Source organism: Geospiza fortis, unplaced genomic scaffold (assembly GCF_000277835.1).
Source record: "Geospiza fortis unplaced genomic scaffold, GeoFor_1.0 scaffold888, whole genome shotgun sequence".
NCBI classification, from domain to species: Eukaryota; Metazoa; Chordata; class Aves; order Passeriformes; family Thraupidae; genus Geospiza; species Geospiza fortis.
In genome coordinates this window covers 118,263-136,309 of record NW_005054577.1, presented here as the reverse complement: position 1 = coordinate 136,309, position 18,047 = coordinate 118,263, and the positions used below count along the sequence as shown (strand labels likewise).

General features: G+C 35.1%; 1 protein-coding gene across 1 annotated transcript in view; it reads right to left on the bottom strand.

Moving 5' to 3' along the window:
- Nucleotides 1-18,047, bottom strand: part of CACNA2D1 (calcium voltage-gated channel auxiliary subunit alpha2delta 1) — a gene marked incomplete at its 5' end in the record, with an annotated part of 194,225 nt that overhangs the window by 71,528 nt on the left and 104,650 nt on the right. Inside the window, 2 exons of the mRNA XM_031064270.1 lie at nucleotides 4,849-4,953; nucleotides 9,725-9,883. Of these exons, the coding sequence (XP_030920130.1) occupies nucleotides 4,849-4,953; nucleotides 9,725-9,883 (264 nt within the window). The remainder of the gene's footprint in view (nucleotides 1-4,848; nucleotides 4,954-9,724; nucleotides 9,884-18,047) is intronic.

Genomic DNA, 18,047 nt, shown 5'->3' with positions numbered 1-18,047 from the left:
GGGTAATGAGTGTCAAAGGAGGGAGACTAAGATACGGTATATTTAAATTCATTATTGTAGTGGAATTAATTTATGTTAGAAATCCAGAAACTGGGACAGTAGGTATATTGCAAACCCTTAATTTATAAGTGGAGCTAAGAGGTAAGAAAAAAATAAAAGGTGATTTGCATTTAGAATAAGATTCTTCTTCTCTGAATACTCTAATAACAGTTTCCACTTCTTACTTTGACAGAAAAAGTAATGGATTATGGAATTTTTGAGTACTGACCCAAGTTTCACCCAGAATATTTTAGGTCTACCATTTGTGCATATCACGGAACATACAATAAAGTAAAATTAACAGCTGGAAGGTGACACATTCTTGAGGCAGAAGTGATTAGGAAAAGAGCTGGGGAGCAAGTTTAACCAGCCAGCTCAAGCTTTGTTCAACCGTTAATTTAATTATTTTGTGTTAGATCCTGTGTTACAAGCCTACCACACAGTCAGAAATGCCAAACCTGTTGGGGTGCACTCTGACAGCTGTTCAGTTCTATTCAAAGCTGCCACCAGTGTTGTGAAAGATGCTGTTTCAATTTTAAGCTCTGTAAGTGACCATATAAAGTTACATTTGGTCAGTCTGATCCCTGATGAGAATTCCACAGCTACCCAAAGTGGAAATGCCATGGGCTTGCTTGAATGTCCTTTGTAGTCATCTAGAACTATACAGACACCACTGCCTAAATTAACATAATTTTGATTTTAATTTTACTGACTTGCAGCTATGCACTAAGGGATTGAAACCAAAAAAGAAAATGGTTGCCTCCACTGGTAATGACAGCAGGAGGCTAGTTTTTTGTTCTTGTTTTTTTTTTTTTTAATAAAAGTTTTACAAGCTCTCTCTCATAAATATTTCATTTTTTTACTCTATTGACATGCTGAATATGTCCCATTTGGAAGAAGTCAGTGGCAGCTCTAAGCTTCCCAGGGGAGCTCCAGCAAGCTGGAGCCTTCTCCCATGGGATGTCTGCAACAGCAGCAATTCTGTGCCCATCACACAGAGATATTCTTAATGGAACAGAGTTGATGGAAAACTTCCCTTCACATCATTTCCTCTCAAATGATACTGTCAGAAAAATCTACAAAAAATGAAGTTATAATAATAATGGAAGATAATTCTGTGAGAATGGGACATAAGACCCAATTTATAGTTCTCCTCCCACCTGAGGGGTCAGACTAATTCTGCTTATGTCAGGTCAGTTCATCCAACCCACACAAACCTCTGCCATTCTATGAAACTTCAAACAACTAAAAGTGCATGAGGTATGTTAAAGGTCTTTTCCTACTCACATAAGTTGAGCAGTCTTTCCAAACACAGATTCCAAGGGGAAAACTTGCCCCAAAGATCTGTGGTTTTCTATTTTCAACCTGGATCCAAAATTCTCACGATAAACGCCTACAGGGCATACATTTCAATTAAATTTATATTGCTATCTTCAGTGAAGCCATCTGTAGGAGGAGTGCAAATAAAATGAAATTCAGCACCCTCATTCCTCAAATTTAGAGCATGTGTGGTATTTTACACATTTAATGTGAGTGCCCCAAATGTCACCATAAAGGTAAACATGCCAGTTTTTAAGTATCAGGCTCAGCATGTAGTTGCAATATGTGACAATAAAATTTGGCTTTATAAAGGGAAAAAGGCATGCAAAGGTGAAACACAACTGTGATTTTCCTCTTCACACAGATAAGTATTCCTCCCCAAATCTGTGTTGCTTAAGTTTTATAACGCTCTTACTCACACTGTAAATTATTTATACAGACAGAAAACTATTTAAAATATGTCTGTATGCTATTTCAAACAGATTAAAATTTTGAATTTAAAAGGACTACTTTTCAGCTTCTAGATTCTAGGCTCTCTTTTAGTAGTTTTCAAGTGTTTATTGCATTATTTCACTTAACTTGAAGGTTGCACCAAGGACACTGCAAACGAGTGCACTAAATCACGTTACCTGATGGGCTGAAACTCAAGCTTCTTTCATGGCATGGATTTACAAATTAACTGACATGAAAAAGAAAATACTTATATAGCTGAAGCAATTTCACATCAGGAAGATGGAAACAAGGATTAAGAGATTTGAAGGAATGGTTTTTTGTTAGTATAAGAAAAAGAAAGTAAGTTTACAACTCAGTGGTGCTAAGTGACTGACTGTGACATAAGACAATAAAGATTTATCTTTTATATGCTTTATGCAAAAACACAAAGACAAGTAGTCAAATAAATGCAGAGCAGGCAAGAAGATACATATGCTGATACATATTTATAGCATGAACTGCTTCTACTGTAAAGCAGTGAAAACTTTTTAACACCTTATAATGAACAGTCCCTCTACAAATGATAAATATCAACATAGTCTGAAATTCACTGGATATTTATGAACTAAATTATAAATTAACTGCAATAAAGACAACAGAAATTACACCCACATCTCTTTCAAATCTCATCATTTAATATAAGAAAGCAGCCTACTCTGCAATCTAAGAAGGTAACACAATATTTGTGATTATGACTTAGCAAGATTAAAAGTGTATGTGTGTTTTTCATGTTGGAATGTGTCTACCAATTATGCTGTTCTCTACTGGTAATGAACTAACATTAAGTTACATACAGAGGCAACAACAAAAGAGCTCACATGTCATCATTCTGGAATCAAGTGTAGCCTTGCTAAGGAGAGCATTATCACAAGTATATTTTGGATAAGGCTTATTTTAAAAATATTAGAATGTTATGAAAGATGTTGGGAGATTTCATTGTGACTCCTAAAAAAGAATTTACTGGTGCAGTCTCATTAGATGTTCTCCAACCATGAATATCCCTTCAACACTACAAGGATTGTTTCTGATTGAAAGAGATAAGGGGAAAGCAAATGGTTCTTCAAATTCCACCTGCATAAACTTGGAACTGCAATTCCAATGTCACCTTGGAGAAAACCAGTAAGGACTGATATCCAGCAATCCAGTGCTTCATTAGACAAGTGACAAGATGGAAGTGTTTAGTTTTGAACTTGTAGATGCATAGACCATAAACAAATGTAGAAAACATGCCTTGCATTGCATTGGCAATGCATTAAATTATGTATGATAATATACAGGCACACAGTGACCATTATTACCATTATACATTTGCTGTATGCAATAAAACCCCCAAAACTTCCTTCACAAGAGGTAACAAGAAAGTGACTGTGTATAGTGTTTTATATATAACATTATACATAAAACCATCCCAACCCTCGGCAGTGAAAATTTACAGTATTTAATGCTGCAGTAAAATAACCATTTAAAATTAGTAAATCCTACATGCCATTTATTATACTTCACAAAATAATCAACCATCAGGCATGATGTGAATAAGATCAAAAATCTCAGCCCTCCAAATCTATTTTGTTGTTTGGACTGAATATTTTACTACACTTTCCTCCTAACACAGTAAATTAAATGAAAAAATATAATAAGAAATGAATCATACATCTTCCCCCTTATGGGGGTATTTCCAAAACCTGATGGCTGTTGTTGTAATGTGATAAAAGCTAACACTACCTATCTACTACTCTCCAAATTTTAAGAGGCATCTCTGTGTTTATTTTCAGAGTACAGCCATGTGCATCACACATGGCTATGACTTCCATTCTCTCTTCTAATGGAGAGTTTAAAAAGTACTTTCAGCTCAGACACAAAGATTAAGTAAACCCCACCATATCATTCTGTGTAAAGCACAACTGTACAACAGCCACAAAATGATTATTCAAGGTCAGTGATTGAATCACTGGTCAAGATACAAACTAAGCACTGCATTTCCAGCTCTACTTTTGAAAGGATTAATTCAAACATATGAAGATTTCCAATGAAATACTTCCACTGTTTCATGCATATACATCCATGGCAGCTGTTGAAGTGCCTTCATGAATCACATTCTAACTTTTAGCTGCTTTTTTTGAATACAAAACAAAAAATAACTCATAAAACCCCACAGATGTAGGCACAACCCCAGGCACTGGAAAAGGTAAATGCTTAGTTGCAGTGTGAATCCAGCTCATATTCCATTTCTATTTAGACTGTGATTAATCTTTTAATAATAATAAATAATAGTTTTCACTGAAATTTAACAGGAAACAACTTTATAAACCATTATATTTCATGCACATGCTCCTGCATTTTTAAATCTTTAATTATGCAAAAGCCAGACCAGAAATTTGATTAGATTCAAAAATTAAACCCAAAACCAGCACAGCTAATAATCCAATTTTATCTAAACAAGAGAACTCATCCAGGGATTCTCATGTCAAACCCATAATTCTGCTTTAACCATAGATCAAATTTCACCAACAGAAAGCCATCTCACTTCTTGCTAAGACATTCAAAGGTATAATTAGCCTCACTGGGAAAAAAGTGGGTTTGTTCCAGCCCAAATCTATTCAAATTCAGATTCTAACCTTGAGTTCCCATTTGCCTTTGCCTGGCAAACAATAAAAGCACATAGAAGATATTTGCAGTGAGGAGACAGAGATACACATATATATCCTGTCATTTAGGTACCTACGTTTCTGCTGGATAATTCAGGAATTACACTAATGCAAGAAAAGTGTCAATAGAAAGTTGAGTTCTTTATGGTTTACAGTATACTTCTGCATCACTTGAGACCAATGAGTCACAAAGTGTAAAATATTAAATGTATTTTATGATTTTTCAAATAAATGTTATAGATTGAAAAAGATTTTAGTGTCCTAAGGATCAATACTAATAAGTTTTTTTAAAGTGCTTTATACATTTATGCTGTTGTATTTCATACAGTAAAATTTTTCATATATCACTTACTTTTTTGTCTTCATTATATTTGTGGAAAATTTCTTGTGCTCTTTCTTCACCACCATCTGTAAACAGCATAATAATCTTATTGCAGTTAGCTCTGGAGACACTGTGCTGTAGGAGATACAAACAGAAGAGTTTTTATATTTCAGGCTATAAGGAATAACAACTATTATATCTGATGGCTTTTATAGCTACACACTTACTACTTTAACATGGTAATGTCAAAACATGAATATTGTATAATTTCATTCAATACCCTCCAATGAACAAAAAAATAAAATAAAATAATCCAAAGCCACTTTTCTGTTCCAAGATACTTCAATATGAGTCACTTCAGATCTGGCCCAACAGAGTGGAATAGGAATTTGGTGGTTCCTTTCACCTCCACAAACACAAGGAGAGCTCTTTAGCTCATACTCATTACATGCACCCCACAGTGTCCCTTGTCAGATGTTCTGCATGAGACTTGCACAGTGGGGATCTCAAAATATTTTTTCTCTTTTCTCATCCTTACACTTTTTTTCCTTTATCATTACTTCCCTTGTGGAAATTAGGGAACAATGGACATGTAATGAATTACTGAATATGCTTTTTTTTTTTTTTTTGTTGCACTCCTACTCACAAAAAATTTCCAGCTCACTGACAGCTTGAATAAAAACTCTGTTAATTTAAGCATCCTACAAAATATCCACCTTATACCCTTCAAAATATTTTTGTCATATTTCCTTAAATTGAGCTTCATCTTCCAAATCTTTAATTCTTTCATGTTGTTATTAAAATTATTAATACTCCCAAATAAATAGCTAATCTTTGAAAAAGTACTTTAGAATTAGGTTTACATAATATATTGTACCAAGATATGGCCACCTAGATTATTAAAATCTCTCCATCACCAACTTTTCCAATTATGTTGCATCTTAGAGCTGAAAAATGGAGCATGTTCCATTATTTCTGGAGAGCAAGCCTGAAATACAATTAAGAAGAAGCCCCTCTGACTCCTAATTCATCAATGTAACTAGTAAAGCCCCTGAGAAAAAGGCAGTGTGTTTTGCAAAGAAATAACAAAATTGTTCCACAGCCAGATCAATAGTGGTGAGCATGAATTTTGGCTCATTTTTATTCTCTAAAAGTTAAAACTCTAGTCTAAGTAAACTGCTTATTGCTTTTGCAGCCATTCCTTGCCCTTTGTGTTGCATACAAATGGTACCTTGGTACTTCTGAATAGCTGGATGAGATTGAGTAAAACCCTTAGAGATCCAGAAAAACAAATTCAGCTTCTTCCACAAGCCTCAATTTTGCTCTATGAATTTCCTCTAGAGTCAGGAAGACAAATATGAGAGTTGTCCTTACAAAGTCCCCAGTTCCCTCCTGCTTTAATTTTTGTGGCTATAAACTGACTGCCACCAGGCTGGTCAAGGTGTGATGATCCCACTCCCCTCTGCCACTTTTCATTCTACTCATTGGTCTAATTCCTGTTCAATATTCAGTGAAGAATTACTTCTTTTCTTACTATTACTACTTTCAAATCTAAAAATTTGTGGAAAAAAAAAAATCAAGCCCAAAGAATTTAGCCCAGATTCCCTTACATGTAACAACATATAAAACTTGGCTATATATCAATACCTTCTCTCCAGCCTCATCAGCACACTGTGTTTCAGTTGGGATTAAATAATTTATGACCATTTTTTGCTTGTGAAATATCACTTGCAAGATACTGCTTTGGGCTGCAATTCTCTCGATATTAAAAAAGTAATAAAAGTAGGGTTGGATACCTCATAAATAAAGAAATTCACCTACACCTACGGTGATTTAATATATAGACCAAAATAAGATCAGAGAGACAAAGAAGGGAACCAAAATTTCCTCATGTTATGGAACTTTTCTCAGGATTTCAAAAGAAGCAGTACTATGGGCAATGGAAACTTGAGCTAGGCTTTGCTTTCACTGACCAAAGCAGGACTTTTCTGTGACTTATTCAACATATGCTTACACAGTATCAGAAAAAAACAGTTTTCTCTCATCTCCTCATACTTAGAGAAGGACATCACTTACACTACATTGTTTAGACACTAAAGACGCTAATGTCACAGAAAAAAATATCCAGGATTTTAGCCTCCAAATATTATTGGAAAGCTGAACATGAAAAAATTCAAATCATATGATATTACCCCATCCCTGGAACAGTTTAAGGCCAGGTTGAATAGAGCCCTGAGCAGTTTGGTCTAGTGAAAAATGCCCCTGTCCATGGCAAGGGTGCTGGAACCAGATGATCTTTAAGGAATTTAAAACACATCTTCCTCCCCCCCAGCCTCTTTTGGTCTAAAATGAGAGATAGTGGCTCAGGGAGTGAATCCATTACAGACTGGGAAAATGCTGTAATTTCATTTTTCTGAACAGTATTCCTTAGCAGTCCAATGAGCCACAGCTGCATGGGAATGTGTTGTCTATACAGGAGCTTCCCCAGGACATGAAACAGCTTCTTAGCTTAAACCACAAAAGAATACAAGAGGAATTGAACTATTTAATAATTTTTAATTCTCTCTTCTATTTGATACAGGCCTTATTTTTTTCTTTCAAATAAGCAAGCAAGTCATGATCCATTTTACACTGCATCTAAAATTGCCTTTGTTTTAAACAACCTTCACATCTTTAAAATTAACTCTGTAAGTGGCAGGTTACAATTATATTTTGTGACTTGACACTTCAGGAATGCATTTTTCACTAATTTTTCTTTAACAAACCATAGATATTACAATATGAGGGGAAAATCCTCCTGAACTACTGAAGCTGAAGTATTATGATTTTCAAAGAAGCACCTTAATGTAACAAATAATAATATGAAGATGCTGTATAAAACTTATGGAATCCAGATTATTGTTAATGACATGAATTATTATGCTGAAAAAACTTGAGTGTTCTATATAGAAACACAAGAAACAGCAATTTTTGGTACCAAACATTAACTTGGTATACTGGAAAATTGTTTGAAATAACTGTCATCCAGAAACAATACCCACAAAATTATTTTGAAAATTTGAGAAATACTTGATTTATTTGGACCTTAAAGCAATTGGACTATCTGAATTCATAAATATACAAGCGGCAACTATCCCAAAGCATATTTTTTGATTATTTATTTAAGCCTGTATTATACCACCATATTATATTGTCTTGTCACCAGAGCCTTGGCCTGAACCCATCCCCATCCCTTTACTCTTCCTGCTAAACAGATTTGGCAATATTTGGAGAGGATGAGCATATATCCGTAAAGTTGGGCAATCCACAATGTCCAGCCATAACTTAATAGGCTTGCAGAGATCATGTGAGGCTAATCACACTTCCACCTTCAGCTAAAAAAGAGATGGTCCCACTTTAACACTCACCTCCAATTATTTTTTAAGTAATACTTTAGTTCTACAAAAAAATCCAGTTTGAGGCTCCCCCTGTGCTCAGCTTTTGTAAATGTTGCCTATAGAACAAGTATGTACCTGGTGCTGCATCAAATGTAATCCATAACTTTAAGCAAATATTATTGCTAGGAGGAACATATTTGGCAAAATTTCTTTTCTTCCTGGTTCCCTCTGCATAAGATCTCAACAGGTGCAGAACAGGTGAAAATGCCATCCAGCCTGGTCTAAAATGTCCAATAGACTTTAAAATACTGTTTGTGATTTTATATAAAACCACATCAGCAGAGGACACCCACTCATTTCCCCCCCACACCCTTCTGCTGATCTGAATAGTAGTATACTGAGAAAATTTCCCATAAAAACATGGGGGAAAAAAATTGGAAAAAGAACCAAAAGCACAACCACAACCACAAAAAAAAAAAAAAAAAAACAAAAAAAAAACAAAAAACAAAAAAAAAAAAAAAACCAAAACCAACCCCAAAAAACAAACAAACCTAAAACAAACAAACCGAAAAAAGCCTCAAAAAAACCCCCAAAATATCAAAGCAGAACAAAACAAAACAAAACAAACACATACACACACACACACACAAAACCCCACACAAAAAACCCCACAAAAAAGCAAAACAAAACAAAACCAAAACCAGTAAGGATAAGAATACTTAAGCTATACCCTACCTGCTGTAAAATGATGCAGCTTTATTTAAGCTAAGGTTTAAGATACAATATGCCTACTTCAGGAAGGTGAGAAGTAGAGCTATTTTTTTAAACAACGACATGAACCATTTAAAATTTACTAATAAACCCCAAACATTTGCTATAAACGGGAAACATTGCTATTCAAAAAGCTTGTGCCTGGTTAGAAAGTGCAATGTATTTAAAAAATGGAAACAATGCATTTAATTTTTGAGGAAATTCTTCTTTTTCTACATGAGAAACAGAAAATAATTAGAATAGTCTCAGTGAGTGAATACTATGCTTTAGGCATTATCAGGTGCCTAGTATTCCTCTATTAACTAATTCATTTCCTTCCCCTATCTTGCTGAAACCATGGTAAAGTATTTATGACTTCTAATAAGTGTGAAATTGTAGGTTAACTAAGCATTGCTAGGAGATGATGCGGTAAAATTGAAATAATAACACAGTAACACAGATCTTTCCATTTTAAAATTAACTGCAAGTCAACCACTAGCACAAGTATGTGTCAACTGTGAATCACATGTTAAACGAAAAACCAGCTGAATGAATGAAGTAAAACAGTACAACAGACTGAAAGCCAAATTAATTCCAAAGTCTTAGCAACCTGCTGGGGAACCTGCAAGGAAAAAAAACATTGTTGGGATAAATTTACTTGCTAAATAGAGGTTTGCACTTGTACCACTTAGTTACACAAAGAAGGAGCATGCAGTAGCCTGCTGAATATTCCAATTCTCCTTCACTTGACAGCAGAGAGATCTTGCTTAAATACTTACATTTAGCAGCTGCTCAAAAGCATAGCTAAAGCCCTTTTTGTAATCTGTAATTCCTTTAGCAGAGATTTTATAGACAGCTTCTTTCAGTTTCTTCTTGTTCCTCACATTAGCTTGGACAAGATGATTAAAGCAACTGACATTCTGAGCATTGTTATTAAACTGCAAAATAAATAGAAATAGCATTAAAGAAAGTTAGTTTTCTGTGTACTGTAGAAGTAAAGATTTATGTTTTCTGGCTCTTCGTGAGATCAAGAATGTCAAACCTAGATTTTCATTTCCACTCTGCTGAGAATAACCAGTAGTGATTGGAGAATCCAAAACGAGTCTAAATGTTTTAAAAAACAGTTATTTGATGCTTCACTCTGTGGCAACCCAAATAAAATCTACTATAGTGGAAAAAATCGCACAAACTTTGTTTCAAGTTTACCTAAAGAAATAAAACTTAGAAATGCAGAACCTGTGGAAATTAAAAAAAAAACCAAAACAACATAGATAAAGATATATTTTACCTTTTTTAACCCCCTGAAAAATACTGGTTGAGTTATCAAGTGACTTCCATATTGCATGAATTACTTTGGTGTTTTACAATGTAACTTGCAGATCAGACTCAATTGGTATATATAAATTCTGGAAAACAAAAGACGCTCTTGGAAGCACAGGAGAGTACAGCTGCAAATATGAGAATACTGATGATAGCAGTAGCAATTTGTGTCTTGAGAAAACACATACTTCTACTGTCTTACTCACACATCCATAAAGACTACTCCCTGAAAAGTAATTTATATGATATTCTGACATTATGTAAAAACATACACAGAAATTTAAGTGCAAAATGTTGTCTGTACAAGTGGAAATCAGTTTAAGGTTGCTTTTAAATTTGTCTCTCTATAAATATACATATATTCATGTATACTAAAATACAGACCTCACCATTTACATTTCAACTGAAAGCAGATTATTATGCCTCTTCCTGATTATGGATGTTCTGTGAAAGTAAACATAAATGCAATTTTATGCTGTCAACCTGGTGCCAAGCCTTAAAATAACTCAAAATTCAAGCCTTGTTGTCTTAAATCTCACTACTGCTAACTAGTTCAATAGTGCTCTGTAGATAAATGTAAATAAGGTCACAGGTTTCAATAAATGCTCAACTACTTAAATGTCTAAAATAAATCACTGAGTACCAGGCACAAAGTACAGAGATAGAAGTGCTTTCAGCAGCAAATACCAACCTGTAACTGTATGACACTTATAACAAACAAAACTTAAAAGGATAAAAGGATTAATAATAAACCATTTTTAATAACGCCTAGTATTTCAATTCATGTTATAAAGGAGTAGGAACATTAAGAACTGTATGTTCTTAATGCATTCTGTATTGCCCAAAAATGAATGTTTTTGGGACCAAAAACACCCAGTCTGTTTTGCTGCTTAAGCAAAACCATGAGGTGATCACACAACTGTAACCAGTTCACTGTGCTGCAAAGCTCTGACACATTCAATGGTGCTTCCAATAAAAGTTTCTTATAGTAGTAATCAGTAAATCACCTAATGATTATTGGAAACATAAACCATGTGAAAGTGAAAACAGTTATTGTGCTGTGGAATTATTTCAGTTTGCCTCAACCTAAATTTATAGCCATGATGGGAAAATTACAGACATAAAGTAATTTTATAAAGACAAGGTCTGAAAAGCAATTCAAATTGTGAGTTGGAGTAAAAGTACAGAAATTGTATCTGGAAAGAAAAAAAAAATCCATTACCTAGTAGGCAGCTCTGCCCTACTAAAGTAAATTTCATCTGAAAAAATATAGTGAAAACACTCCTCTGCTTCTCCAGTGATATTATATAGAAATTATTTAATGACTTCATATAAAAGAAATCCTAAGTCCAATCCTATGGCCTGTACACGCCTTGGCTATAGCAAACAGCAGTTTAGACATTCAAGTGGAAATTTAGTGACAAGAGAAAATTTCTCCCTGGAATGCCACTAACATTAAACTGCCAATCTTAGTCGCTTGCTAGCAGTCCTGCAAATATACCAGGATAATTATTTCTAAGAAGGTCAGGAGGTATCCAACACATGGGTTGGTAATTATGGCAATAGAAGTGATTTTTAAAATATTTTAAGGAATACTGGTTCAAACTATGCAGGAAGCTGACAAGGAAACTGCTATACTGCATTTCCACATTAAACTGCATTGCACTGTACTCACACACTCTGTAAAGTGAACAAAGGGTCAAACCAAAGCATCTGCATCTGTAGATGCACAAATGCTGATGTAAAATGAAGGAGAGAAATGACAGATTTCTAGCGTGGAGACTTAAATCAACCAAAGTCTGCAAAGGCTCTGATTTAATTAAGCAAATGCATGAGCCAGCTGTTTGCAGAGACATCAGTCAACATTAATGGTAATGCCAGTCAGAAAGGCAGAGGAGCAGAGTTTGTGATTCGATGAAGGAATCACTCGATGGAACAGAAATCCTACAGAATGAACATTTCCCTGTTTGCTAGGAGACGAAGGCAAAGTTCAAATCTGACTGATGAAATGCTGATGAGGAGGGAAAGAAAATTCAGGGGTGAATTTAATTAATCTAAACTCCAGGAAAGCATTGAAGTAATGGAATTATTTCAACTGTAAAACAGAATATCCTTAAAACTGACTTTTCATATGTGGCAAACACCAGGACCATTCAAAACTCAGAGGTAGCCAAACTGAGCCAGCTTTTAGTTATGCTCATATGAAACATAATAGCAATAGTAGCACTATTAGTTTTTACACATTAAGATGTGTAAAAATTTACACATCTTAATTTACAAGCCAAAATAACTGCTGCAAGCCTTTACTGATTACTGATCACATTGTCTGACCCCTAAGTACCATAATAATGCTTATTTCAGTTCATAAGGTTTCTTGGAAACACAATCACTTAGTATTTAACAGAAGAAAGAACATGTAAGCTTTCAGAAACCAGTTGCCATTTCAGAAAGTCCATGTTCTTACAAAATCAAATCCTATCAAAGGTGTAAAATGAAGGTAATTACAACCCATACTTTATTGAACAAAGACTCTCAGAGTATCTATGTGAAATATGTCAGTTGGGTATTTATCAGCCTGGCATTCCCCCTAATGATTGCAGTAAATATGCAATAAAAGTGCTATCAGAAAAAAGGAAATAGATGGATTTTTTTTTTTTTTATGATGTTGTGGTCTCAGTGATTCATTTACAAAACAAAATATGACATTTAGAGGCAAACCATTCAATTGTTCAAATGTAAAGTCACCCTATAGAGTCTGTCACCACCAATGACAGCTTCTATTTTTTCAAGTATATGAAAAGCTTATTCCTTATCTAAGCTAAAATAAGAGAGGCTTGCAGCAAAACAGTTGTAAATCAAGGAAAACAGGATAACCTTGAGCTTTTTATTTTAAAGCTTCATGAAGTATTAATATAATTAAATCTGTCTTGTAATTATACCTGCAAAGTATAGGATCCAGATGCAGTTTCCACTGGATTATTTCTCACTACCCCATTTATTTATATCCTATTGCATTCTCCCCCTCTGGGATGTCGCAGAACAATCCTCTGCTCTGAGGAAATTAAGACCTTCTTCTCACAGGTTTGGGCAGGAATAACTAAGCCTACTACTGGGGCATAAAAAGTCTCAAGAGAACTCAACCTCATTGACCTCAGACCACCAGTACAATCTCTGGCCACATATGGGGCAACTCAATAACCTGAAAGGTAAGAAAACCAATTGAACTTTACATGAAAGTCCAAATGAAGGGCTTTGAACCTATTGCTGCTTGAACTTTGTCATTCTGGAGAAGATCTGAAACAGAAATACCAATCTGACAGTCTTACAAGGCCTTTAGCTTCTGATTCACAAAAGGATCAACTTGTGAAAACCAAGTGAAAAAAACAGTGAAAAATTATACAGAAGTGCAGCAAAAGATTTAAATGCTTGATTTAAATTCCCCTCCCTTGGGTAGCTTCACTGAGCTGTGGGCTCCTCCAGCCCCATGGACCTCTGCAATCCAAGTGCCCCAAGAGCTGAACTTACAAAAAATAGGAGGCTGTCATTCTAAAAACCTTTCTAATTCCAGAATAGTTACTTATGGATTGTAAAAGCCTCCTCTCCTTCCACAACCTCAACCTGGAAATCTTTCAATAAAATTACTAAAATTGCTAGCACAACATGAGGTTATTATGGAATTCAAGGGAAGTAAAACAGAAATATTGATTTATTTCCTGTATCTGTACCACTTTGTGGATATGCAGATCAAAGAATGAATAACAAGACCCTACAGACAGGCAGAGATAGATTAGATAGATAGATAGATAGATAGATAGATAGATAGATAGATAGATAGATAGATAGATAGATAGATAGATAGATAGAGTTTTCATTAAGAGGGCAATATAAGGCAAAAGAAGGGAGGGTGAAAAAGAAAAAAAAAACTGGAGAAAGCATCTGAAATGAAGGACAAAAGTATCAGAATTCAGCCTGAATTATTTGATTCAGTTTGAAAAGTACAAAATCTTCTGTAAATCATCTCATCACTACAAAATGCAAAACCAAACGCTAATAAATCGAAAACTTCAAAAAAAGTTTTCAAGTTTTAGTCACTAGGTGGCAGTAAAACAAAAAGAGTTGAATTGGTCTTAAAAGAACCATGAAACGTGGAATTTTACATTTCCAGTGGAGGACATTGGTGCTTTCTGTAACTAGCATAAAATTTTCATTTCAACTAAACCAATAAAATATATTCACGTTCTAAATGATTGAAAAACCACAAATATTAACATCTAAGCTTCTGCCTTAAAGAAAATTTCCACATCTTGAACACAAGAGGCCCTGACTCTAGGAGGATGAAAATATGGAAAAGCTGTAAACCAGCCTACTTTCTAAATGTCCTTCTGTGCCTCCAAAATCTGTAGAAGTGATAACATAAGGTATGTAGGACCAGATCTTTGTAAAAGTTCAGATTTTCCCAATTATCCTTACCTACTGCCTCCCTTTTCTGTCAGTTTATTTACTTACATATATTGATTCAACATATCATGTTTAATCAGAATCTTCTGGAATTGCACTTATAAGTTAATAATAAAAAACAAACCAAGCCAAACCTCAATAAACAAACAAACAAACAAACACCAAACAAAAATAACCTAAATCAAACAAATAAAAAACCCAAACAAAAACAAAACCCCAAAACCAACAAAACCCTAGGAAAATCTCCCTTTCCAAAAATTTCTGACATGAAATGAGAACCTGACTTAAACTGCATGAAAGTGGTGGATTTTTAAACATTGATAAATATTTATCTTTTATAGAAAATAATGTAAACTTGAGCCAGGCAGCAATTTCTAGACTTAAACTTTCTATAGAAATAAAACACATTTAAAATACTAAAATCCCAATAGATTAATAAATCAATAATGTCATTCCAGGAAAACTGAAAGTTGAGGAAAATGTAATGACTTTGCTAAAGACTTATTCAGAGTACTGCTGTTGACTTTCAATCTGCTGAGGTTTGTTTTGCTGCTATGCTACTTCTACCTCGTGGCTAAATCAGTTGGTGACCCAGTTGTATCCATATGTATTAAATGAGCAATAGTGAAATAGATCTGATTTCACCAGGCTTTCATTTTGTAGCTAAATCCGGCTTTGTCATTTTTTTTTTCAATTTTTTTTTCTTCCCCTGCTGCTTTAGGCTTGGTAATAGGATTTCAGGGTTAATCCCAAGAATAACTGAATCTTGAATAAGGCCAGTTAGAATCTGTATTTGAGCAGTGAGAAGACATTATAAATATTTATCAGAACCCATTTAGAGAACAGCATGAAGGCAATTTGCCAAGTTTTATTCCCATGTAAATTCTCAGTACACAGAAAATCTGAGGTAGTTCAAGCAATAAAGGTTTGTAATTTGACATGAGAGAAAATAATATGTGATATCAAAGTTCACCATTCATATCTTGCTATAGAATAACTTATTTCTCTTATTCTGTGACGTACAGTCTTCAGTACAATCCTACAGATACATGGTAGAGAAGATATAAGAAACTTATTCAAGTACTGAGAAGGAGAACATCTGCATTTGTTAAACTGTATTTCAAGTATCAATGAAACAATATTAGGATTATATGCCAATTTGCACTACTGGCATTCCCTGAGATTTAAAATGTATCACATTTCTCTTCACTGTTAAATGTATACGTGTCCATCATACACCAGAATTAGCAGAATTCAACAACAATAAAACTGTTAGATCAATAAAAAGCTGTTGAAAAAATATTGCAGAATAACATAAGATAAATATTAGGGAAAAGACCCAATACAAGGCCAAAGTATGCTCTCAGTCAGCTTTTTTAACCTTTATAACCAATATTATAATCTGCACATAAATCAATGCAAAGCTCCCACTAAGTACCCCAGGATTAATGTTCAGACGATAAAGTATGATGCTGCACTGCCAATCTCAGAGTTACAGCACAGAACGTCAGTGTAGGCTTAAAGATGAATTTGCTTAGCAAGATGAAATTTATGGTCTTTTTATGCTGCTGTGGCTAAGTTAGCATGTATTATTTACTTGAAATCATGTGTTTCTGACTTCTACTGAAAAATTCAGTACTGTAAACTTCATCATCTCCCAGGGAAAGCTGGCTGATCTAAACTACAGCACTGCTGTAGTGCTGCAGCCTGCCCTCCATGGCACTGCTCCCCAGATCCACTGGGGAAGAGAGCTGTAACAGAAAGAAACTTCCTAGAAAATTATTTTGTAGACATTTTCTTGTTATCACGTGACAGGGACAATCCATTCAGTCAAATTCAAGTTGTTTAAAACATGAAGCACTCTTGCCAAAAAGATGAATCATGAGAATATTTCCATCTCAAAGGGATCCATAAGGATCATCAAGTCTAACTCTCGGTTCCATGCAGAACTACCAAACACTAAACCACAGGACTAAGAGCATTGTCCAGACACTCCTTGAACTCTGACATGCTTGGAGTAATGACCAGTTCCCAGGGGAGCCTGTTCAGTGCCAGACCACCCTCTCAGTGAAGAACCTTTTCCTAATCTCCACACTGGCCTTCCCTGACATTCCTCATGTCCCTTCACTGGTCATCAGAGAGAAAGTTTTAAGTATTAAACTGTTACCTATAGATTGTCCTGATATGTGAGGTTGCTCCTCAGGGTATGAAGATGAATATTTAATTGGTGCAAGAAGTTACGAGACAGACACACATTTTAGCATTTTAGCATCAGCTCACAAGGCAGAGGGACAGCAGGGGGCTGCAGAATCACCTCTGCATTCTCACATCTTGACTCCCACGTGCCTGTTTCCCTTCTAGGGCAGAGCACTGTGCATGGCTGGGCAGGTGCCTGGAGTTCCAGAGCAGTGAGGAGTCTGCAGCAGCACAGCGCTGACATGGGAGAACTAAGGCAGGAACTGAGAGACAGGAGGGAAAAGTGTGAGGCTTGAAAGTGTGAGACTTGAGAACTCCATCAGTATTTCATTCATGCTTTGCCAAAGTTAGGAGATCCTTTAGATTTCAAACCAAGACATTGCCACACATAATTATTACCTAACAAATAGATGACTGCTATAGATAGTATGTTTTTAAAAGGTGGATAACAGAACAAATAGCCTCCACCTTGTCTCAAAACTTCAGGACAGCCTGCATTTTCTTCTCTTTTCACTAACATGGTGAGTCATCTTTCTCCAGAAGAATCATTAGAGCCAGCCCAACCTGGCCTCTTCTGAACTGGTAAGGAATGAGTTTATTGTTCAAGAAACCATTCTCCCATACAAATTTTTAATGATATTGTCACAATGCTTCCTGATAATAGTCTCCTAGTTGGAAAGCTGACTCAGAAATGCATTTTTGGTCCAGCATCATACATGCCATAAAACATCCCAAGATCAATGATATGTCTGACAAAGCAGGGGCCTCTTTAGTGAGATTTGTAGCTTGCTGAAAATTAAGAAACTGGAAGGATTCAACAGATTTATTAGCCAGTGGAACCATGAGATAGAGTTATCAAATAATTTTATATACCACTAAATACACATTTTAAATACTACTTTTTATATACTATTTTTATAGACTACTCATTTTAAATACTACTAATGTACTAGAGAGCTGAGATTTATTCTGGAAATCACAGACCCCCATGCCATGTGTTGTTAGAAGTCTGACTCCCTGACATTTGACAGCTATAAGAGGAGACAATAAAAATGTGTATTGATGCCCAAAGCAATCCCTCAAAGTAGGAATGGAGGTGACTTTTCTAGTCATCTGGAACTGTCAGCT